General features: G+C 40.9%; 6 protein-coding genes and 1 long non-coding RNA gene across 9 annotated transcripts; 3 read left to right on the top strand and 4 right to left on the bottom strand.

Annotated features, from left to right (window-relative positions):
* Positions 1–325: 325 nt before the first annotated feature.
* Positions 326–1,720, top strand: RagA-B (Ras-related GTP binding A/B). Its single transcript, XM_001359332.4, has 4 exons — positions 326–337; positions 401–500; positions 563–947; positions 1,007–1,720. Exons 1-4 carry the CDS (start codon positions 326–328, stop codon positions 1,443–1,445), a joined length of 936 nt encoding a protein of 311 aa, XP_001359369.2. The 3' UTR covers positions 1,446–1,720.
* Positions 1,646–3,882, bottom strand: CAHbeta (carbonic anhydrase beta). The gene is made up of 4 exons (XM_001359331.4): positions 3,549–3,882; positions 2,559–2,643; positions 2,300–2,487; positions 1,646–2,226 (listed from the first exon to the last, which is right to left on the bottom strand). Exons 1-4 carry the CDS (start codon positions 3,639–3,641, stop codon positions 1,825–1,827), a joined length of 768 nt encoding a protein of 255 aa, XP_001359368.1. The 5' UTR covers positions 3,642–3,882; the 3' UTR covers positions 1,646–1,824.
* A 1,699-nt stretch (positions 3,883–5,581) lies between these two features.
* LOC4802449 (ubiquitin domain-containing protein 1) lies at positions 5,582–8,587 on the top strand. The gene is made up of 5 exons (XM_001359330.5): positions 5,582–5,795; positions 5,863–6,009; positions 6,085–6,334; positions 7,261–7,501; positions 7,568–8,587. Exons 2-5 carry the CDS (start codon positions 5,925–5,927, stop codon positions 7,748–7,750), a joined length of 759 nt encoding a protein of 252 aa, XP_001359367.2. The 5' UTR covers positions 5,582–5,795; positions 5,863–5,924; the 3' UTR covers positions 7,751–8,587.
* A 1,439-nt stretch (positions 8,588–10,026) lies between these two features.
* Or83a (Odorant receptor 83a) lies at positions 10,027–11,462 on the bottom strand. Its single transcript, XM_033385839.1, is given in 2 exon segments — positions 10,027–10,845; positions 10,902–11,462. Coding segments are annotated over 2 exon segments (1,380 nt in total).
* Positions 11,463–12,560: 1,098 nt separating this feature from the next.
* On the bottom strand, positions 12,561–16,786 carry LOC4802447 (alpha-tocopherol transfer protein-like). The gene is made up of 3 exons (XM_001359328.5): positions 16,639–16,786; positions 13,529–13,833; positions 12,561–13,468 (listed from the first exon to the last, which is right to left on the bottom strand). The coding sequence occupies exons 2-3, from the start codon at positions 13,831–13,833 to the stop codon at positions 12,847–12,849; spliced, it is 927 nt and encodes a 308-aa protein (XP_001359365.1). The 5' UTR covers positions 16,639–16,786; the 3' UTR covers positions 12,561–12,846.
* On the top strand, positions 14,854–15,553 carry LOC26533116 (uncharacterized). 3 transcript variants are annotated; one of them, XR_004468384.1, is made up of 3 exons: positions 14,860–15,017; positions 15,119–15,392; positions 15,447–15,553. It is a non-coding gene; the product is annotated as an uncharacterized lncRNA (long non-coding RNA). The 3 variants fall into 3 exon arrangements; XR_004468382.1 differs by having other exon boundaries at positions 14,854–15,017; positions 15,119–15,553; XR_004468383.1 differs by having other exon boundaries at positions 14,855–15,017; positions 15,122–15,553.
* A 3,375-nt stretch (positions 16,787–20,161) lies between the features above and the next one.
* Orco (odorant receptor co-receptor) lies at positions 20,162–24,086 on the bottom strand. Its single transcript, XM_001359327.4, has 7 exons — positions 23,868–24,086; positions 22,798–23,106; positions 22,216–22,730; positions 21,927–22,158; positions 20,863–21,067; positions 20,640–20,795; positions 20,162–20,549 (listed from the first exon to the last, which is right to left on the bottom strand). Exons 2-7 carry the CDS (start codon positions 23,103–23,105, stop codon positions 20,499–20,501), a joined length of 1,467 nt encoding a protein of 488 aa, XP_001359364.3. The 5' UTR covers position 23,106; positions 23,868–24,086; the 3' UTR covers positions 20,162–20,498.
* Between the last annotated feature and the right edge of the window lie 980 nt (positions 24,087–25,066).

Here is a 25,066-nt window from a genome sequence, read left to right as displayed (position 1 = left end):
TTTTGTTGTTTGAATTGGTCCGAGATGTCCAATTAGTTGGTATATTGTGCGACCTCAGGTCTTGGGAAGTACATAGCCCTGGGATGTGTTGCAAAAGAAGTGCCACTAACCATACAGTATACTGTATGGTTAGTGGAAGTGCGCAATTTAAAAATGTACCGCCTTACAAGAACTAGTGTGCTTTCTTTTTTTAGCAAATTGTGGTACTACGGTCACACTGGTCACTGTTATCGTCATCGGTGAGTGACATATGTCCTCCCACCCCCGCCCTTCTATTTGTTTTTATTGTTGATTTGAAGTGAGAATTGAAAATATTAAAATCAAAATGAAGAAGAAGGTAATGTACTTGACGGTAAACTGATCCTGGCTTTGTATTAAATGCACGTTTGACTCGAATCAGGTGCTGCTGATGGGGAAGAGCGGCTCTGGCAAGACCAGCATGCGTTCCATTATCTTTGCCAACTATATAGCCCGTGATACGACACGCCTTGGAGCAACAAGTGAGTAATATGTGTATATATTCCGATTCACAGACTATAACTATAGTACCCGACAATTGCAGTTGATGTGGAGCACTCACATGTGAAGTTTCTTGGCAATCTGGTCCTTAATCTGTGGGACTGTGGCGGCCAGGAAGGCTTTATGAAACAGTACATTGCGCAGCAGCGTGACAACATATTCCGCAATGTAGAGGTGCTCATCTATGTCTTCGATGTGGAGAGCCAGGAGATGGAGCGCGATGTCCACTACTATCAGAGCTGCCTAGAGGCGTTGCTGCAGAATTCGCCGGAGGCGTTAATCTTTTGTCTAGTCCATAAGATGGACCTGGTGCCCGAAGAACACCGCGAGGGTGTGTTCAAAGAGCGCGAAGAGGACCTCATACGCTTGTCGAGGCCGGGAAATGTGACCTGCTTCCGTACCAGCATCTGGGACGAAACATTGTACAAGTCGGTGGCGAATTAGATTTCAGAAAAACGACTTTTATTCACCCTCTAAATCATTGCAGAGCCTGGTCTTCCATTGTAACCATGCTGATACCCAATGTGGCCGCCCTGAAGAACTCTGTAACGCATTTTGCCAATGTGATTGAGGCGGACGAGGTGTTGCTCTTCGAGAAGGCAACCTTTCTGGTCATATCCTATTTTCAGAGCAAAAAGAATCGTGACTCGCATCGATTTGAGAAGGTCTCGAACATCATCAAACAGTTCAAGTTGAGCTGCTCCAAGCTGGGCGCCAAATTCCAGTCGATGGAGGTGCGAAACAGCGCCTTTGCCGCCTTCATCGACACTTTCACGAGCAACACCTACGTCATGGTGGTCATGTCTGATCCCACTCTGCCCTCGGAGGCCACGCTCGTCAACATACGGAATGCTCGCAAGCACTTTGAACAGCTAGAGAACCCGAATAACAGTGCCATGAACCACCATAGCCACAAGTACCATTGATGACGCCGCGCTGATTCGTTGTTTTCTGTTTCCTCGTGCCTGCTCTGCCTGTTTATTCTGTTTCAAAAGACAATGCCCCACTGTCTGTTGTTGTGCACACATCGAAGCGCCCAGGGTGCCGCCCCCTCCCCGAAAAGTCTTGCTGCTTCCCTTACTGATTAATATAAATATAGCCATCTCCTTCGTTGATTTTTCTTAGATTTGTAAGTTTGAACCTTTGTAGGCCGTAAGTTTATATACACAAAAATTACACACTTATAAATATACATACAAAAGAAACCTAACAATTAGTCATTTGTAAATGCAGTACGCAATATAAGGCCTAACTTTTTGTTGCACATATCACAGATAATCCAGAAAATCCATATGTATATCTGGCCTACGAGTAGAACCTTCGAACCTCAGCGGACAGACGATCCACGCTGTCCTCGTCGACGGCTATGAACTGCTTGGCTCCGCGACTAAAGTAATAGATGTCTCCCGTATAGATATCGAACCAGAGCGCGTGTATATGGAGATCATGTGACTCCAGGCGCGCCTTAAGGAAGCCATACGAGGCAATGTTCGACATCTGCTGAAGCGTATTGATTTGGGAAAGCTTATCCTCAATGGCGAACTTTTTCTCCGAGTCTATGTAGGCCACGAAACGACGAAGGGGCGTTTCGGAAGAGAAAAATATGGGATCTTTCATTCCAGCATCGTGCCATTCCTGAAACTTCTCCAGACTGGTGTTGGCATGCGTGCAGAGCCATGAACGCAGCGGAGAGAGTCGTCGATTTAACTAGATTTGGGGGCAGGACAAATTCAGTTATAAGGTTTATATATATAAGGTTGAAAGCTAAGACAATCTGTACCTTGGAAGCAAACTCCGGATCCCTTAGCTGGTACAACAGATTCATGGCCTTACAATCACTGTGTCCGCATACAATGATGTGCCGGATATCGTTCACCACACAACCCAGCTCCAGGGCTGCCGGCTCGCAGCTGAAGTACTCATCCTGAAAGTGCTGGGCATGGGGTATCAGATTTCCCGCATTCCTCACTTATCCGTGGGAAACAAACAGTATGTTAGTACATTATGAACATATAGAGGTATACAAGTATATAACATACCCACAAACATATCGCCCACGTGAGTGTCCGTATATCTGGTGGGAATCATTCTACTGTCCATGCAGGTGAAAAACACGGCCTTGGGCTGGTAGATAAAACATATCAGGAGTTAGCACAGATATCGGTACGTGCGTAGTGAAATATATTTAAAGGAAAATCAAAACCAATTGTGCTCTACTTATGACACACTTGGCAGATAGCCAAAGTGTCCACCAGAGGGGCCGGTTCAAGGCTGTTCACCAGAGAATTTCAAAATCATTGGAAAACTATTGACAGGGAATATAACATATGGGAGGGGAATTTTGTATTTATAGTGTTATTGTTCTAGTAGGAAAAATACAAATAATGCCAACTAAAACGTAGATAAAGAACGATCTTATCGTGTTCGTGTTCCTGAAACATAAACTAAAGCCTTTATGGTCTGGAAAGGAATGTTCAATCAGTTTTGATCGTGGTGTTATTTCTGATAAATATTAACTAAAGTTAACAATCATAGGGTATTTTCGTTTCGTGCTTAAAAACAATGATTCGCCACATTTCCAATTAGAACAGAAACAAAATTAATTTATACATTAGCAGGGCCGCCAATGCACGAACTCAAACCCCAAAAGAAACGAAAACAATCACTTAAGTATATAAAAATAAAACGTAAAAAACGTAATAATAAAAAGAGTGGGGTAGGGGCTGGACATCGACAACCAACCGGTTCGTAGAGAGCCTTAAATGTTTGTTTACCAAAAATAAAGCTACAACAAAACGGTGAGTCGAGAGACTCTAGTATGTACTAGAGAGGGCAGAGAGGCAGACTGTCTGACAAGCCAGACAACTATGTGATAATAGGCCTGCACAAGGCAAAAGCATGTTCTGGGGCCTCTCTATTTAACAATTTATGTGAATGCTCAATGTCAAATTGAGCTAAGTTATTTCCCAATTTCACGCACACGGGTATAGGTTCTAGTTCTAATCTTGACCTACAAACGTTTGCCTCACCTCTGGATTATCGCGCACTTTCTGGAACTCTTTGACCATTTGCTCGCGCGTCGTATTACGATACCGCATCACACCTCTCAGAATGCGCTCCATTCTTGGACACTTTTGATATTGTCTTTAATCGAATGATAAGCTCCTATGATTTGTCACCTTACTACACGCACTTCACTCTTCGAATTGATTTTTGTTTGATGGGTATATACAATATACAGCAGCTCTCGTAATAATCACGCACACACGCCGCGTTCTCATCCAACAGTAACAAAATGAGCGGATGGAGCTCCGTTGACGGGCAGTGGAGCATTTGAAATGGAATTGTTGCTTCCGAAACACGCGACGCATACCCCAGCAGCTGTTGCTGTTTCTCGCTGAGAGCGCCAAAACCGTTGGGGCTTCGAGAGCTTTACAAAGAGAGAGCGTAGGAACGAGTACAAAAATGTCTAATGGGGATAAGTGTGATACCAGTGTAGTTTTTATTGGACTGGAGTCGATTTAATACCTTTGTGAAACCTTTGCTAATCGAATTAGATTTAATTATATATCCATCAAATATTCCATTCATTAAAAAGAGCTATTTTTATACATGCAAACAGCTCTTCTCTTTTTTTACTGGGCTGCTTTAAGAGAAGAGAGTCTATTTGTTTGCACGAGAGAAATTATCATTAATACTGCTCCCCCAAAAGCTAAGACACTCCTAAATATAATATTTACTCATTAAATATTGTTCCAGGGAGAATTGTGGGCAAATTAATCGCTTAATGAAATTTCGCAGGGCAAACGACTCTGCTCTGGCAAATTCCCGACAGACAACCAACCATATTCTAGTTTCAATGACAGACAAGCGCTTATCAGTCCTGAGCAGGGGAAACGGAGGAATCGAAGCAGCCAGATGATTTTATTGATTACATTCATACTATATTATAGCGCTCGGAAGTTTTTATTGTTTTTTTATTGAACATGGAAATTTTTTTATGATTTTATTGACATTAATGACATACGCGGATATAGAGTAATATTAGAATAGGCAGTCATACGGCAGTCATACGGATTAATATACACTGAATTTATGCATATTCCTTGTAGCGCCAGTAGGGATAGATCCAATATATCGTTTTTTTTAAGCCCAGACTAGAGGTTGGAGCTCTACGAAGGCGGGAAGCCCTCCAAACAAACCCGTGGTTGGAAACCATTCTAAATATTTAAAGCTTTCTATTATACTACTTTTTGGTTGATAATAATTTATAATTCAAACTATAACGTAATACATCAAGTATTAGAGTTCTTATTGAATACGTCAGAACAATACAAATCATTAGCAGCAGTAAACGGTTGAACATCAGTTGAAAACATTTAAAATTTGCGCGTATCTATCGATATAGGAAGCAAAACATCGATTGTGCTATCAATGTGACCATTCCCATTATGGCAAATAAAACACTAAATTTGAAACGTGAACAACCAAAACTCCGAACTCTGAAACGTAATTCCGTTGATATATTTCACACAAAAACCTCCATTTCATATTCATATTTTCGATCCACTCCAAAAATATTACCACCATTACCTAACCATTGATAACTCATTGTCGTATTAAAATGCATGCATGAATATTAAAAAACTGGTCTTTTTCAAAGTTATTATATGCAAGGAACCTGTGAAGTTGAACCTGTGAAAAAAGGAGTTTATTGGGCTAAGTTCATGTTTTTCACCGGTATGGTTACGGGTTTTCCGAGGTTCAAACGGTCACACTGCTGCACTGCAACGAAAACATGAGTCGTGAGAGGGTCATTTTGAATGGGCTATGGAATGGGGTATGGACAGCAGGCCAAAACACCCAAGTCGAATTGCCAGGCTCGTACGAACCTCACCTCGCGTATGAGAACATTATACCTTGGAGACGAAATGTAGTATATTAGGCAAAACGGGTGAATTTTACCTTGTATGCGTTGCATTATCTGAGCCGTATTGCCTATTGTCCATACCCTCTTTTCCCCACAATATGTAGTTACCGTGTAGTTGCCATGTTGTAAATTAAGCGAATGTAAAATGTAAACAAAAAAACAAACACAAAATTAATGTTCGTCGCGCAAAATAAATCACCGAGGCAGTCAAACCAAACAATAATAAAGACAACCAACCTGATAAAAATAAGGAAAACATAGTATAGATTCACACACAAATCAGAAACAGGCACTATACACACGAACACAAATCAAAAAGCAAACAAGGCGGCTGTGCGGGGCAGAGGTAAGAATTTTCATCAATTTTAGTACAAATATACTTTTATATATATAAATGTATATATTGCCTCTAGGATCCTTTCTTTGCTGTTTGATAGGAAACCGAGGCACTGTTGTGCTTGCGTCCGCCACAAAAATGGGCGCTTGTGTTTGTCGCATGAATCCCGACAACGAGACTATGAGCGTCTCGTCGGCGAGCATATCGCGTCCACCCAGTGCAGGTGAGTGGCCTTCACATCGGTGGCATCAATACCCCTTAATCGGCAATCTGTTTTTGATTTGTGACGTTTTCGCAGGCATTGCCTTGGGCGCGTCGCGCAAAAATCGCCCACTCTGCCATGAGACAATACGCTGGCGTTCCGACGTGCCATTGACCGAGGGACAGCTGCGCTCAAAGCGGGACGAGTTCTGGGATACGGCCCCGGCCTTTGATGGTCGCAAAGAAATCTGGGATGCCCTGCGCGCCGCCACCAATGCCGCCGAAGGGCTGGATTTTCAAATGGCCCAGGCCATACTGGATGGGGCCAACGTGTCAGTGCCAAATGGGTGAGTTGAGTTGAGTCCTTTTCCATTATGGCCCACAGTATGCTAATTGCCCTCGTCTGCACTCGCCCGACGTGAGAAAATCAATAGCATATAGTGATTTTTTTTATAGCCATAACTCCATTAATGCATGACAGCGGTTCGTTGGGTCCCTTAATGGACGATGCCTGGGGTGTTATAAATTTGTGATGAGGCATGCTAGTGGGTTAGAACACATATGGCATCTATTCTTCGTGCAGGCATTTAGGAATGGTTTAGTAAGAGCTTTCCGAAAATAGAACCAAGTTCGGTTTGGTTGGTAATTCTTCAGTAGATATTTATTGCAAATAGATACAACTTTGACATATCTAATACTCCCTTAAGAAAGTGCCCACAAATAAACCAATTATCTTGGATTTTATGGCTTTCCAAATCAGTTCGATCATATTCCATAGCTATTGGTATTCCTTCATTTATGACGCACCACATGGCCAAAATATAGATCAATTATGTAGTACTACTTCACAAGCAGGAGAGCATTAGAGGCTTCGCCATGTGTCTCTGTATTTGCGCGCTAACGTTTTTATTAGACATCGATTTTTGACTGCCCCACGACGCTGGCATTCGATTCCATCGGACTGTAAACCATATTTATTTAAATGCAGCGCTGACCTTTCACTCCACTGTCTGACGGCTTGCATGTGGCCCAGTCCATGTCCTTGCTACACCACCGTCCCATTCCATATGTCACATACGTCATTTCCTCTTTTATCAGACTCTTATCGGAGTCTATGCCCGACCCCAGCTGGCATTGAATCATTAGCATTAGGGCCAAATCGTTGGGTAATGTATTTATGGGAAGGGAAGGGGACTGGATGGTGGATTTGAGATAAGATAGTGATAGTGGATTGCCCGCCTGGTTACTAATTTGGCTAACATTCGTCTTGCAGCTACCTCACAGAGTGCTACGATGAGCTGGGCACGCAGTACAAGGTGCCTATATACTGTCTGTCATATCCCATTAATATCGTGAAGGAGGAGAATGGACGAGACTCGCCCGCTGAATACTCAGAGCCAGTGGATGGCGGCACCGAGATCTTTCTCAAGCTGCGCATATCATCGAGCATGACTGATGTTAAACTGCCAGTATACTCCAAGGATACGGTGGGACAGTGCAAGAAGAAGTTGCAGGTGAGTTGAGCTCTGTATGTAGTAGGACTTAAATAATTATCCAATTCATGGATTTGCGATATTTAGGCTACGGAGGGTGTGGATGCATGTTGCCAGCGTTGGTTCTACAGTGGGAAACTGTTGGGCGACAAGGTGCCCATCGACGAATGCAGCATACACCAGGGCTATGTGGTCCAAGTGATTATCAATACGGAGCACTACAACCACGACAATAGCACGAGTACGGTGCACATGTCGCTTGCGAGCTAGCGGCGCAAGCAACACAAACTAGTCAACAGCAAGCCACGACAGCAGCAGCAACAAGCACAGGAACAACAGGAGCAACACTCGCAGAAGGCGGAGGACGAGGCCAAAGGAAACAGAATCATGAATAATGTCATATACTCAATCTGTCGCACAAAAAGCCCAATCTGTGATGATGTACAGCGCAAAGGGAGACAGCAAAGGCTACAGCAACAGCAAACATATTGCATTTATCAAAATCCGCAGCAATTACAAATTGTTGCTCTCTCTGCCTTGTTGTTATTGTTGTTTATATGGCTGCTCGCCTTGTTATGCTTTGTGTAATATATTTAAAAACAAAAAATCAAATAACAAAAAAAAGAAACCACAAAAAAATGATAGAAAGGGAAATTGCAAAGGGAAAATGCTTGTAAGAAGAACATAAAATATAATGTAATATTATACATATATATTTTTTTGATAATAATTACAGATAATACAACAGATTAAGGCAATCTTTATAAAGCATATATAATTTATATATAAATGAAGGCAGAGAGCATTACTGAACTTCTCGATTGAACAACTAGAAACTGTACATTTTTATATCGAAATTAGCAACAACAAAATTGAAGAGTAGAGCAAACCATAAGCTAATTATTAACTAATTGTAAGCAAGTGTTAGAGCATTTGCCTAATTCTAATATCTGAAGCAAATTAGCTAAAATCTGTAGTATTTCGGCCGCAACAAAACCAATCAAACCGATTTTTTGATACTGTACAAAATGCCAAGCACAATAAAAGATTGTGAGAGAAAACCCGTAAGTAGAAACAATACAAAACCAGAAAAAACAATACAAATAATTGTTAAACATCTATATTTCTTGCTCAAAATGTAGTTAACACGATTGAGGGGGGGTTTGATTATACGAGTAGTGGGAGGAGAAGTATCGGAGTTGAAGAGTTAACCCAAGTACCTTATAAATGTATATGATTTATTTCGCTTTTAGTGTTAAGAATGCAATCGGAAACAAAACTGAAGTGAATATTATTTATTTATCTGTCAAGCACATACATTTTTTTGGTTCTCTTTATATTGTATAATTTTTCTTTCAAAATAAATTCGATTACGAAAATGATTGCAAGGAAGGAAATAAAATAAATGAATAATACTGAGATTAGCGGATCGGCCCTCATGGATTTTATATGTTAGTTCATCATTAGTTTTACTCTATTTACCTTTCTACTTACATACTTATACATATATGAAAATTAAGTGCGTTGCGAAACTATAAGAGAAAGGCGGGATTTTCCTGTACATATTCTTATAATATATCAAAATGAATATCATTAATTAAACAAAATAAGAAAACATGATGATCCGAGGATTAATTCGGTTTCCACTTGAATTCATTAGATAAATTAGATTATTGACGCACATTAACCCGAAATATGCCGATTAATTTCGATCTTATGTAATGGTAAACTAAATTGTTTGTAAATTCATAACCAAATCGGATGTTGAATTGTTAAGAAACCTTGATATTAGATGGATTTTGATTTTTATTGGATAATAGAGTATTAAATATTAGGTAAATGATGAATCTAATACAAAATTGACTCGGTTTGTTTCGAACAAGATGTAACATCTGAGTTAATCGTTAATTCGAAACCTTTTTTCTCTAATTTTCTGTATTGTCGTTCGACATTTTCATATATGTATGCTGTAGTTGGTATAATTCAATTACTGAATTACTCTATTCGAAAAAATATTGAAGTTAATTATTTTCCATAAATTACATACATTTCATAACTAAATCTGAATGAAAGAATTTTTACTAAAATTGTTTGAAATAATTTACTTGATTAGAACCAGAAATATAAATACTTTAAAGGAATTATTTTTAGTTTCCAATTTGATGCAATTTGAATATATTGTAACACTGAAACATTTAAGCTTTAGTTTGATAGAATATTTCTGGTTAACCTTGCATGATTTCGACTGTCTTATAGCTTCGAAACGCACTGTATGAGAGTGTAATGTGTGAGCCATTGCCAAAGTTGATAGAATTATTGAGGAAATATGAATTAAAACCATGAGTTTGCATCTGTTTATTAAAATGCTAATATTTTTTATAATTACTAAAAATTGTATAAATAAAATCAAAAATCGAAATCCGAACGATTGTCTAGCCCCGAGCATCCATCTTTTGGAGGAGCGTGAGAAATGAGAAGGCTGTGGTGATGGTCTGGAAGGGAACCGATTAAATTAAAAGGTGAAAATTTGAAAAAGTAATCGAATTCTAAGATACCCCTCTAAAGCGATCCACATTCAGGTTGGTGATCTTTCCCGCCGTTAACTGGAACTGTTTCCGGGCATTCAGCATGAAGAACATATAATCGCTGCGTATTTCTCGAAGGTGTCTCTGCCAGGGACTCCTCCATAGAGCCTCGCCACACCTCTGGCTGTTCTGGTAGACCACATCCGCAAAGTAGCAGATTATGAAGAGCTCGTAGAGCACCAGCAGCAAGTACTGACCGAGAGATACCATCCGCATAAACGAGTTGGCCGTAGTGCTTTTGGTTGAGACGAAAGCCACAAGGCACATGAGGAAGGTGACCTCTCCAATCTTGAGAAACCAAATGGGACTGTAGAAGCGCTCCATTTTCTTGAGTACCTCTACTATATAGCGATGGTGGTCAATGCAGTGCCTGAAGGATCGCTTGAAGGCTTTGAGGAAATCTCTAGAGGATTCATCTTGCCGTGGATGCTGGAGTAGCTGCTCTAAAGGGGTCTGTTCTTCATGGGAATAGGCATACTGATTGGGTTCAGCATCGGCAATAGACTGTTCAGATTGGAGTTGTCTGTAGATGGGAAACTAATGGATATCAAGGTTTTCATTTGAGTTTTTGAATGTAAACCTCAGTTCTGCCATATTCCCGCCCATATGTATATAACTGGTGGCCAAGACATTCTTTAGGCTGCAGAAAAGAACGTCATATTGCCCCGATAAAAGCACACAGAACACCATATGAAGGCCACTAGAAGACGCGAAAGAAGCTGCCACTTGGATCTGGCCAATGGCCTGTAGAAAGAAGACTGTTTCATATACAATGGGTTGCTAGAGAAAAGATCACATTATTTTACATTTAGTCAGAGATGGAGAACTATATTCACCGTATAATCAAATGGATACCAACAGGCCAGAGGTAGACTCTTGTCCCTATAGGCGATGGGTAGCACGAGCCAGAATATGGTTCCAATATAACAGCAATAAACATACGTTTTAATCCACAATTTAGACACGTGATGGGCCCCCGACATGGTCACATAGCTGAAACCCAGAGCAGAACGCGTGTGATAGTTCTCATTGATTATTGACATAATTTCATCGAGCATCTTTGGCCGGAACCGTCTGAAGTACAGCTTCATGGCGATGGTCCACAGATAGATGATTGTTTGTATCATGCAGTTGACGAAGAAGTCCAAGTCCCCCTGCCCATAGTTGATGTAAATGGTGCAGATGTACAAGCCAAGAATATGCACGGACACAAAGTAGTTGAAGATCTCGTAGAACCAATCCAGGACTCGCACCAGGAGCCCAAGGAAGCTCGGTCCCTGGAGGGAATACCCAAATGGATACATGGCTGCTATGCACATGGTATAACGCACAAAGACGAATAGATCTCGACGTTCTGAGTCGCCTTTAATCTTAAGTGGAGGGTTTCTTTCTTTCATGGTGTCTTTACGGATTATTAGGAGCATTTCTGATGTGATATCCTTATATATGCTGAATATTTCTATCATTTTATTTCTATAAGCTAGAAATTATATACTCTCGACCAAGAAAACTTTAAATTACATGTTGCAATGAGGCAGACACCCAAAATGGCTTTACAAATTAATATAATTTGAATAAATAATAAGCAAATTGATTTGGGAAAACTTTTGGTTGAAGCAATTACCAAAAGTTTGGCAACTTTGTGGTGGAAATAACTTAATGAATGATTAACCGTACGAAAGAAGATTTTTCCCCATTAATTATTTACAATATTTGTTTGTTGCAGCACAATGTGTGATTCCTCAACCAACTTGTGGGTAATGCATTTGTTCATACTTCATTTAATTCCATTTGGCTTAAGACTGTGAAGTTGGTCAACAGACATTTACTCCAAAATATGGTTTAGTTGTGGGAAATTTGGCAACATTTCTTTGCAAATCATAACGCCACTTGACCGTCTTGCCAGGCAAACAAATTCTTGGCCATTCCTCAGACTGACATACGACTTAAAAAAGAAAGGAAATTTACAAAAATCTTTACATTGAAAGGCAGTGCAGAGCAGACCATGTCCGGAGTCGAGTCGTGACTGCGAAATGTCGGCCACGCTTGATTTCGTACGCCGAATCGCTCACAGGACAATGGGAAAAGGAACCAATATGTCAGGCGAAGTAAGTCAAGTGGGAGGATTGTCCTGCTCCGCCTTGCCCTTTGCCTCCCCTAGTGCCGTGGGAGTAGGAACTGCGACAAGTTTCCGTTTCCGCCATCAATGTGCATGTTGCACAAAGTGGAGACATGCGACGCGACGAGTGAAATATGCTCTTGTATGCATCTGTGTCTGCATCTGGGTGTGTGTGTGTGTGTGTGTGAGTGTGTGTGTGGGGGTGCTCTTGTGGCAGATGCAATCAACAATCGGATAGTCAGTGCAGTCAGTAGTCTTCACTATATTCGTGGCCATTACTTGTACTTTAATGGGGCATTCGCTGAGAAATGTCGAGTCGTATTTTTCCTTTCGTTGCTTTCGTTGTTCACCCGCCCAATGCCACTTCTCCTTGTTGGATAGTGTAAACGACATGTGGATTTTATTTATTCATTCCTTAATATGCTGCTGCTTCTTTATTATTGTATGTAATTACTGCGATGTACGAATGAGAAGATATATACGAGTACGAGTATATGTAGTAAATAGATAATGGAACAGGCGACAGAATGAAGCGTTTAAGCAATAGTAGTGCACATGAGCTTGGACTAAACAAATGAGTGGCTAAAATATACACAAGTAGATGCGCTTGGGGCATAAGGCATGGGGCGTGGGGGCATGGAAGTGGGTATGCGGATGCGTGATCAATCGATGTTCAGCTGACGGAAGGTACCTTCCATGCCGAACAGATCATCGCTGGTCTTTGGGGCGCCGGGGCGCAGAGATTCATTGGCCTTCTTATCCTCCTGTTCCTGGAACCACTTGGTGTTGTCGGCCAGCTTCTGCTTCCACCACTTATTAAGCTCCACGACGCTGCCAGCCTTGCCGCCGTACTCATCGGGCAAGAGATCTTTGGGCACCACCTTGTAGAGACTGTCGATATCGTTGTGGAAGGTGATGCGGCTGCGGATCTTCTCCTTCACGAATGGCTTCACAAAGTTGAAGATGGTGTCGACCAGCGGGGAGATGTTGATCACATGGACCTCCTTCACCTTCACTGGATAGCCCTCCTGGACGGCAATCAGAAACTTCTTCACCACCGAGGGTGAGAATTTGGCAAAGTGAGCGGCACTGGCTGGGGCCGCGTCCAGAATGAAGATGTCACCGGCAATGCCGATTGTCTCCTCCGCCAGACGGACATCTCCGATCATCAGAGCCACCTTCATGGCGTCCAGGATGTGGTGCGGCTGGAAGTCGCAGTCGATGCCCCTCACAAACGTGATCCGACGTCCATTGGGAGTGATCCCTGGCAGGGTGGGACAGTGTCTAAAGGGATATCAATGGATTAGGAACAGTTGCCCTGACTATGGCTACTCTTCTACTTACACATAGTCAAGCACAAGGCTGAGCTCCTCGCGATTGATGTCCCGATTCGAGAAGACCTCCGGTACCGCATTCCGCATCGTGTAGTACATGTCTAGCTTCTTCTTTACCTTCTCCAGGCTGAACTTGCAGCCGCGCAGGAACGTGGTCAAACGCATGTCGTCCATGTCCTTGGGCAGATGCGGCTGTGTCTCCAGCCACTCGCGAATCAGCTTGATATCACGCTCAATGTCGGCTGGATCCTCGGGTTCGCGCAGCTCCTCGCGAATGGTTACGCGCTGAGCGGGTGTGGGGTGTAGCATCATCATCTGGGGATGGAAGAGACGGATATATTCGATATATTCGGATATATTCGGATATATTCGATTAATTCGGTAAAAAGTGTAACTTTTCTGAAGGTAAGCGTGTTTCAAATAAAACATAAATTGTTCATTGTGCATTAAATTTAGTTCCCTAACTTTTTCTACAGATCAAAGTCACATCTGAGGTCCATTATAATGACGATCCCTCATTCTACGCTTACCGCTCTACTGCAACACTTTATTTTTATTATTTTTGACATTTTAATTGCGAGCTTTCAAAATGCTTCCCCCGTCTTGCGGTCACACGTCAGTGCCTCGATTCATTACTTTGCATGGAGCTATGGCCAAATATGCATTACTCCAGACCCGCCCCTGCCCCTGCCCCTGCCCAGAGCAGGTGTACGGGTACTTAGAGACCCTACTTTGCGTAAGGGCCACAACAAAATTAGCTGACATCGACCTCAAAAACTATTCATGGCTTTGCTTCTTTCTCTATTGTTTTTAGCTTGTCAGCTCTGCTGTTTGTGCGATCATCCATATAAGAAAACCCGAAATGCGTAACAAAATACATATAGTATGTTGGGAGGAAGGGATATCAAATAATTATAATGCAAATCTCTTCTGATCTTAGGTAAAGCTTTGGTTTGGGGAGCGTAAAATAATGATAAATGTATAATAGCATATACTATGTATATTATATATTTTGTTTAAATACTTTAGAGCTTTTGTTTACGCTCTTTGGGGCGTGATTTTCTGTTTTGGCTTGTTGATTTTTCTTTGTCTCTTTTTTTTAGTCAGGCATACAATTTTACTTTCTGCCATGAGGTAATTGACTTTTGAAGATTTATACGAGTATATGTATATAAATTAGCTTGAGTAGAGAATGAAAGCTATTAGAGTTCAAGGCGACATTCCGAATAATATAAAGAATAATTGTGGAATAAATCATTACCTTTCTATAATGTAAACCAATATTTTTGTGTAGATATTTGCGCACCATACAGCAAAAATTTGATTATAATATTATATCCATATTTCACAATATTTTTTCTGTGTATAAATTTCGAAAGTTCAACTGAAACTAATTTCCAGTTTTAGCCAAAACATCTGGAACACATCAACAAAATTTCGTATCATTTTTCAACACTTCAGACTCAGATTCCATTTGGGGTCAACAGCAAAAACAATTGGTAAGAGGCAGAGCTCTCGAAATAAGCCAAAAACCTATGCTCAAGCTAGCGAAAATGAAAGCGATTTGATTTAGGATACTTTATGCCCCATTTACCACCAGCAGCTGCAAGTATGAAGTTGCATATTGCAACCTGTTAGAATTGCAATTACCGGCGCTGATGTTGGCGGTGATTTTTCAGGAGGAGGCACGTCTAGACTCGAAATTACTGTGTGTATGTGGTTACTGCTGATGTTGCAGCCACTGCTAATGGCCATTGCGTCTGTTGCAAATGTGGCTGGGCTGCAACTCTGCGGCACATATTGCGAAAATCTTCAGCAAAACAAAACAGCGCGAAACCAGACGATAATCAAGCGGCCAAGAGTCAAGAAAAATGGTCAGAAAACTGGTTTTACCAACTCATTTTTCCTTCTTTTTTCGGTCTTTTCAGGCTTCAGTGGAAGTGATTTCGGTTTTAGACTCTTTCAGCTTTTGTCTCTCCTCTGTACCTGTCTCTCTCTTTGCGCCATTTGCCATTACAATAATTCTGTTTGCCCATTTGTTTTGTAATGCTATTACTTTTTGAGTAAGAATTTCAGCAACATTTGTGGGTAACATTTAAGTGCCTGAGGAAGTGGCCTGCAAACAAGTACGAGTTTCGGCTTTAAAGAAGAACGAAGACGAATTGAAAGGGCTTGGCATTCTTCATACTAAATGTTATTTACTTCTTATGAGGGATTATAATTATGAAGAATTTTTAATAGATTTAAGGTATTAGTTTTGTTAAAAGTAAAGGTATTCTAAAGCAATTGCTGAAATTATTCGCTATTATAAATTCCAAGAATGACTTTTACTTTTTTAATTCAAGGGAATAAATCGATTGGTTTTCATTTGTACACAAACTTGATAGAATACGTTTTTGAAAGAAAACTTTGTTGAAAGAATGACCTCAAAATTAGTTTCAGCTTTGAGCTTGGGAACTGGGAATGATTTACTATACTTAGATGAACTCCAAAGTTTATTTTGATTAGAAGATTTATTTTTTTCTTTCTAGTTGTATTTTTCATCTCTTATATTTTTATTATATCCAAACACTATAAATTTTCCTGATAAATATGTATAAGAGTATTATATTCCATTTTAAGCTACATGTTTAAAAGACTACCTAAATAATAAAAATAATTTCTCCTTGTCACTCATTCTGTCATATTTCCCACATAATAAAAAAGTCATTAAACTCTGAGCTTCAAAAACTACACCAAAGTTATTCCTTGCATATGTGATGCATTTGATGAATTCTCTTAAGATTCTTTTGAACATTGTTGGACAGCATAAATCTCTATTCTTATTATTCTTTGGCATTCAGCTTGAGTTATTTGCACAGTTATAAAGCGAGTTATTGTTCCATTGTGGAATTTATGGACCTCCGTTGGATGGTCACCCCCAAAAATCCTTCACTTCTTTTGTATGTCTGACATTCCACACATGATTTGCACACTTTATCGCGTTTATTATCCGTCGCACTCATTTAAATTCCATGCATTGTCCTCCGCTGTACACATGACAACTGCCCCGCAAAAATGTTGCCACTTCAGAGATATACGAGATGTACTATATGTACGTGTGGTATGAGTAGGGCTCACCTTGGTTAGAGAGTGTTTTGTTAGTTAGTCAGTGAGTAATCCTTTAGTATCCAATGGACAACGCGACGTATGATTGACACAACCGAAGCGCTCAAGATGTTAACTGAAACTGTATGTCTGCAAACATGTTTCGTGCCACTTAAATACTCCGCGAACTTTGAAAACGAAGAGATACGACAGAAAACGAACCGCGTTCGGATCGCACACGATTGCAACAACGAATGGCAAAAGAAAACCGAAAGCCATAAAACAGATCATGCCATGAAAATCGGTCAAAGAGAAAAATGCACGCGCTGACTGTTGCCCGTTGGAGGGGGGAGACGGAGAGGAGAGAAGTGCTGCCCATTTGCGCAAGAGGAGTTCAATGAGCGGCGCAGACTGCTGGCCACGCTTCACTGCCGATCCTCTCAACAACTAAACACCATTCGACCAGCAGGCAATAATCAGACACTCCACGTCGCTCCAGACACTGATCCAACACTCAGACACCAGACAGTGATTCACATCGGACAGATACGATGCCATGCACGGCACCTACTTGTCTTATACCCCAACCGACCCTTGACGGCAACCCAAGGGTTTAGCCAAGTTTCGCACCCAAGTTCGTGTCTTCAGTCTTTTATTTTGGAAGAATGTTATGCAGAGCTATCATTCGTTCTTTTAAGGGCTAAGCTACTTTTGGAGCCAGCAGTCGCCCTCTTAAAAATCTTCCATTTCGGATCCCACATCATTCCCACCCAACTGGTCTTCTTAAACCTAAAAAAGTGCGTGCAAAAAGTGAGCAATTATAAAAGCACTACCACATCTATCGAAACGGATTGCATTACGAGTATTGTCTGTCATAATTGTTTCTTTATATTGTACATTTTCAACATTTTCACAATTAAGCAATTTATTGCACATGTGGATTCGTAGGCGCAGTCGAAATTGGATTCGAATTGGATTCCGAATTGAAATTTTACGAATATCTTTCACCGAGTCGTTGAACTTGCCAGCCGTTTCCTCATTTTCATTTAAATAAAAATGTACATTTTCCATAAGTCTAAGCCTTGCGTTTTGCGTCTATTTTCTTCGTTTTTCTCTGGTTTTTTGGTTGTTTTTATTGTTGCACTAGCTGATTGCCAGCAATTATATACGCTCGTATTGGCCGGAGAAGCGGGCTTTCAAAGGGGTTTGCGGGACTGCTGAAAGGGGGTGGAGGGTTTTGACTTTGACTTTGCATGCATTGAACTTGCTCTCGCCCTTTTTTTTGCCATGAAGCGAACACTACCAGACGCTGCAAGTGTGGAAATAAACGTGAAGCCAAATGCAAAAAAAAATATGGAAAAATGTTGTAACTAACCAAAGCTAGGACTGCACCTATAATGGCAGTATAAGAACTTGAAATGCAACAGAAAAAAAGCTGATGATGTTGGTGTCTTATGCGTGTTTTATGAATGAATGAAATTATCTGGGATACCATAAGAACTAACATATTTTTTTTTTCAGTTTTTCGCATGTGAAAAAGTTGTAGCTCTGACACGGAAGTTGTTGTATGCCCAAGAAAGATGTTTTAATTATTACTGTGGTTACTCGTATATATTACCTTTTTAATATTGGAAGAAGCAGTAATATTATGAGGCACAATTTTCTCCTAAAAGAAGACATTATCCGCAATGCCTCATTCCACCAAATATTTTTCTTTTCAGACTTCTTCAGTTTCTTCTGAAGCTACAGTATATAGGAAAATGGTATAAAATGCACCTAAATTATAGCTTTTCAAGAAGCAAAATCTACTATATATATTTGCAATGTCAACTTTTGAACTCTAAAATTTCTCCATTATGCATTGACACTCATATAACAAATAAAAACAACTCAAAACGGAAGAGTTATGTAAACGAAATGTGTTAAGATGTATATAAAAGTGTCATTAACATGTCGAATATTAAAAAATGTTTGGGACTCGTATAGTGTGGTATGTTGATGACTTGTACTCTTATTTTAATGACTCTATTCGTGAGATGTTTAATGTAAACCCCGAAAAGAAATCGCACTGCCAATTGACAAATGAGGTTGAACAACAAAAATCGCATATACAATTAAAGTTTCGGAAGAACCAGATGTTTGTTTACAAAAAAAAAAAAAAATTTAGCAAAGAAAACTAATTAAATAGTAGATTTATAAGTTAAGCAGAGTTTCTGCTGTTGCTGGGCCTTCTGTAGCGGCTGTTGTTGCATTTCCAAAGTCAAGAAACTTTCATTGGCAGACGAAAGTCGGCGCAATAAAGAAATTAACAGTAAGAAGTGGCTGGTTAGGAGGGATGGGAGGGTGACTAGCTAGTATATACACTTCTACGACGCCTACCTGTACCTCACACACACTCTGCCAGCTTAGGTTGTATTGCTTCGTTGTTCGCTTTTCGTTTTTGTACTCTTAAAAAGAACAAGGGTATTATGCCGTTGATAAGGTGTTTGTACCAAAAAAAAAGACAGAGTGGTATTTTGACCCTATGAAACATATTTTTGAAATCATTATCATAATCAGAATTAGTTTCAATGATATCTGGTCGAAAGATTTACTTCTTGTAGCACATGGTGCCACAGTTCTGATGAAAATATTGTTCTTTAACGTCTTACCAATTTATCAACTTAAATCCACCTCGGATCCCTTTATTAAAAAGTAGACAAAAAATAATTCAATTCTAAGAGTATGTTCTTCTTCGGTGGCCAAGCTAGGCCTTTCTTTCCTTTTGTTTTATGAAAGCTGTAAGAAATAAAAACTTTTGGCTGAATGTACCGAGCGTGGCCGCATTAAAAGTTCGAGTTGTATAGCGTTTTCTTAACTCTTAGCTGTTTCTTAGCTCTGTTTTCTCGGGTTCAGTTCCAGCAGCGAGCTCCGACCGAAGTTGGGCAATTTCAAAAACCATAAAGTGCGCTTTCAAAATGCCAACAAAAAAATATAAGAGCAGCACACATGTGTATACAAATATTTGCCATATATATAGAAATGCGCGTATGTAGATATGTGTGATTTGAAACTACACTTTTGCCACATTTCGTTTAATTGTTCGCATTCGGCTGCAATTGTGGATGATTGTTTAGTGCTTCTATTACTGCGCCAGCCCACTTGGCCATTAATTGGCACCGCGATTGCCAAAAAATATATCATTCGAAGAGATGGAAAGATGGAAAACTCTGGCCAAAGATGGTGATACATAATTTATATTCAATTAAGTTCGTTTTGGCCATGCGGCGGGGGGAAAACTATGGGAGCATGCAACGGCAGTGAAGCGTGTGATGGCTGTGGCTGTGGCTGGGCATGAATCAGAGTCTGCATCGTTAAGAGCATGCCACACGTGGAGAAGGTCTGGCCACTGATTAAGTTACAGAGCTAACACTAAATAAACCCCAGCTCAACCATCTTGAAGAGGCACTGGCTCCAGGCTAACATTCTGTAATATGTGGTCTCCCAGAGAAACCATAATTATCCTGCTGCCATTTACCAGCTGGCACTTTACTGACACTTACCGACCCCACTCCCCTTGCATTTTCACTACACATTTATTTGGTTTGCATCTTGAGTTTACATTGAAAGCTCTACATGTGTACAAAAATCGATAAATATTTCAAGGCCTCTATTTGCGCCCCAGCATGTAAGTATTCCAGGTCCCACGGGGCTCGTTCGTCGTCCTTCGACTTGGTATGGTATAAAATATATATAATTTGCGTTATAATTGCTCTACAATGTGTGGTTTGTTGAGGGGGAGTCGTTGTAGTCGTTGTAGAGGGGTTTAGTTTGGGGCTTAGCACGGGGACTCCTTGGCATTCGCTTTCCAGGCACAGACTATCCATCAATCCATCAAGTCCGCCGGGAGCCGTTCACTTGAGCTGCACCAGCACCATGAAATAGGTGACAACGGCACCCAGAACCTGCAATGCATACGATGCAGGTTTTAATGTATTTGTTACCTTATTTATTTTCCAATCGAGTGGACGGGAAATCCAATTCGAAGAACGTACCGAGGCAAACAAATCCAGCGAGACGGTAAAGAACTTGGCACCCGATATGCTCATGGCCTTCTGGCACTGCTGGCACACGATCTGAACGAAGGTCTTGGCCTCCTCGGAGCCATCGTACCAGTGGCAGGAGTAGGCGGCCTCCATGACAGATGAGCTCTGTTGCAAGCAGCCTCAAAAGTTAGTTATTCCATGTGGAATACTCGGCTCCGCCCTCCCCACTCACCTCCTCAATCAGCCGATTGCCAAAGATGCAAAAGTGAAACACCTGTGCCAGGGCATAGCCCAAATATCCGACAACCGTAAAGGCGTAGACATTGACTCCGGTAATTTTCGTTGCCTGATAGGCGAGCAGGGTCAGCTTGATGGTCGAGGTCAACATGTGCAGCAGCAGGGCAGCTCCGTAGGTGTCGCCAATGGCAGCCACCAGGCTGCCAACGAGAGTGGTAAAAGGGTTAGAGAGTGGGTCAATAAGTTGGTCAACAAATCACGAAACTCCCAGACTTTACAAGGCAAACAATGCTAAAGGGAATGGGCAGCCTCTGGGGCACGAGACGATGCAATCATTTAACAGAGAGTCCAACGACAGGGATTGCAATTGAGGAAATAATCTAGCAAATCAAATAAACTGCAGCAAGTCCTGGGCACGGCCAATGAATGCTCTGAATAAGTGTGTTTGTAGCTTAGATAGAGAGATAGAGAAATTTAATTTTCGAAACAAACAATGAAATTGATTGTCATGTGAGATTGGAAATATAAGTTATTGAATGGTAGTTGCTCGAATTTACAGGCATTTATCTTTATCTATATTCATTGCTTTTTAATAAGAGTTATCTCAGACTATCAAGCTGTCAGGTAATAAACTACGAATAATAAACTACGATTTCTACAATTTATGGATATTTATCCAAAGAAGTTGCAGTAAAGTAAATATTCTGTAGTTCTAATAATGTTGTGGGTTAGAAATGGCTTTAATTTGATTCTTCTTTAATGCAATTTATTTAGTATTAAACGAGGTTTATTCAAATAAGTTATTTTGGATAGTATAATACAATTCACTCAAAACCTTTTAGAATTATCAGCAACCCTTCAACTGCAGTAAAAAACTTTTGAATTTCTCTCACCGAATGCAAAACCAATTTCAAGCCCTGAACCACACAACTTATTAAGTGCACAAAAAGCAATCACAGGACACAGGACACTCCATCTGTCTATCTGTCCTTCAACCGAAACAAAACCCCAGAAGCCCAGCCATAATCTAGATGTAAAATTGTGCAGTTTTTGACTCACCGCACCACGTGCTTGTGCCGCTCCACCCAGTACTTGATGGCGCTGCGCACCATCATCTCCTGTTTTTTGGTCAGGCCATTGGGATTAGCCCCGTTTGCCGCTCCGCCGCCGTTGCCATTACCATTGCCATTGCCAAAGGACTGGAGGGTGGTCGGTGCACGGAACTGGGCGCCCCAATCGGCTTTGGAACTGTAGACGCCGGACATGTCCAGGTCGTTGCCGGGATCCTTTTCTGCAATTCAATTCCAGCTGAATGAAGCAATTAGTGGGGATGTTAAGGGGGACTCACCCTCATTCCGAATGAGCTCGGACTTGGATTGGGCCGAGAGCGATCTGAAGAGAGCAGCCGAGTTGGGTCTGTATGTGTCGAGGGAGGCGGATAGCTCCATCAGTGGCTTCATGATGCCCTTGAGATGCTGCAGCTGTTCGCAGGCGAAGATCAGCCAGGAGCAGAACATCACGTCGCACAGGTTCGAGTGGATCATAGAGAAGAGAACGTAGTAGACCTGAAAGGCAAAGCTTATCATGTAGAACATGCCATGGAATGCATTCCACGGATAGAACGACTTGATGGGCAGTCGTGGTATTTCCACCGCCATGCTGGAGTTAGTCTCATGGTCAACCACCATCTTGACACTGTCCCCGAAGAAGGTGATGGTGGTCCAGGCAGTGGCCGAGAGGATGGTCGTAAGCATCACCAGAAAGAAGAGCTTCCGCATTTTGGCCAAAGCAATCGAGTGGTAGCGGGCATCCGACTCGGCGAACAATGGATGAGAGTTCACCTGATTCCAGATGTTCAGAGTTCTGCAACGGAATGACATAAGTGGTCAGGAAATGCTTACCCCTCCACAGGGACAGGAACCACATTCACCTGTAAAAATTCTTCTGATTCACAGCCAAATATATAAATTTTGTGATGCAATGAGTAAAGAACAATGCAGTAATTGTATTCCCTGACAATTCATTGACTTCCTCTGCGTTCAGAGCCATATTAACCAGAATGAAGATGAATTGCATCAGCAACATGACCAGATGAATCGAAGAGTACACCTTCTTCATGAACCCGCTTCCGCCGGTGAAATTGTGCATGAAAAGGCCCGAATACTTCATGGCCCGTATATTGGGCATCAGATCGGCCACGAGGCCCGTATACTTGCTGGGCTGCATTGTCGTTGTCATCCTGTCAGAGATGAAGAGATGGAAGAGAACCGGGGAAAATCAACGAGGAAATTAATTGGGTTTTCGCCAATTTAATTAGCAATTATTGCAAATGGATTAAGTGGGGTGGTTGGGGATGTGGATGGTGGAAATCTCTGCCAGAGTTGGGGAGTATTTCTGGAGCTTTGTCTGATGTCGTGGCTCAAAGGAAAAAATCAGTCCCCAATTTATTCGATTTCGCATGTTTTATTCATGCCAAAAGACCGTCTGATTCTGAGCTATAATTTAGCTGCGCAATGGATAGCCAGCTTTGTGTGTTCTTAACCAGATTCATGGAGACATTTAATCAGTTAAGCTCATGAATAATTTCAATGGAAAATGCAGCCAACAAATTAGTGGCTTATTTCTTCGTTCTTCTTCTGCTCCTCATTTTCAAGAACAGATTTCCAGTGAATTCAACTTTAATTAAATATACAGCTTAATATTCTAATATTCTCACTTAAAATAATTAGTTTATCCAACAAAATATTTTTTTATGATGAAGAAATTTCCAAATATGTGTACAATTATTAATTGAGTAAAAATTCAAGATCGAGAAACTCAAATCCTTTTTACATTAAAAAATCTAAATGTGTAATTTTTTCAAATTTTAAAAATAACTAAATTGTATTAAATGGTTTTAGTAGTTTATTAAAATAAATTTTAAAATTGAAGGAATATTTATTTAATTTAAATAAATGAAACAAATAATACAACTTAAACTTTGAAATACAAAAACTGTACCTTGCCGTTTCTTTTTAAAAAATTCAAATTTAATTGTATTTAAGTTTCCTTAATTAGTTTTTTAAACAATTTGCTGCACTTTTAGGCCAACATTTCACGCACTGGTTGGTACTTTCAAAAAGTTATACAAATTAATTTCTGATGTTATTTCAGAGAAGCCGCAACGAGAACCAAGTTAACCTGCCAGCAAGGCGCTGTCGACGTTAATGAAATGTGAAATCTGAAAAGTTAACAAGTTTTGCTCCTCTTTCGCTGAGGGTTGCGGTCATTGGGGCTGTGCTGTACATAAAGACGTGTACTTTGAGGAAGGAGTTCCCACGGTTGGGTTAAGGCCACGTCCCTCACACACTGGTAATGAAAAAATATATAGTTTCCTTGGCTAAAAAGCTGAATTTTTAAGCACTCCTAGGCCGAGTTGTATATCGACCAAGTCCGGCTACGTGGTGTGTGCGTTCCCACAATTAAATCGAACGCCCACGAACCTGTCACCGCCGTCTCCAGGTCCATCGTTCGGTGTTTCAGAGGGGTCTGGGTGTGGGTATGGGTCTGGGTCTGGGTCTGGGTCTGTCTCTGGCTCCAGCTGAGTTCACGTCAACGCGGCGTGTGCGCAATGTGGAAATGGAAAATGGGATATATGGAAATGCGAGGCTTCTCCGTCTCCGGCTTCGGCTCTGACTGTGGCTCTGGTGTAGCATCTGTGGTATCCAAACTTATGCAAATTTTAAAAGCATCGATTATTTTATTATGCCTGTGTGTATTTGTTGGTCGTAAGTGCCCACCAGAAGGAGGGTGTTGTGCCCTCCTTGGCAGGCACCCATCCAGTTTGCCGCAGATGCCCCTCTCCAAATTGCTGACCTAAAATAATAAAGAAAAAAGTAGCATTTATATATTTGCATGGAAATGTGTGGGATCGTGGCTCGACCTGATGGATAGTTCACGGCTTTGCTGCCAGTTCGAGTGTACTTAGCCTCAATGGGTTCAGCCAGGCATCGAACTCAAATCAAATCTCCTGAGAGGCTTTGGTAGATGAATTATTTGAGTTTTGCAATTGGAAATGCTCAAATATTTCTAGAGTACATTTTATTTTAACTGATGTTAATGGTGCTTGAACTAGTATTTTATAATTATTATTTAAAAGCTTTTTGATTGCTATTGCTGGGAAAACCCTTTGCAGGACTGAAAGACTAAATACACCTGAA

This window comes from Drosophila pseudoobscura, chromosome 2, assembly GCF_009870125.1.
Source record: "Drosophila pseudoobscura strain MV-25-SWS-2005 chromosome 2, UCI_Dpse_MV25, whole genome shotgun sequence".
Classification (NCBI taxonomy): Eukaryota; Metazoa; Arthropoda; class Insecta; order Diptera; family Drosophilidae; genus Drosophila; species Drosophila pseudoobscura.
Note: the sequence above shows the minus strand (reverse complement) of the source record. Positions and strands in the feature narration are given on the sequence as shown.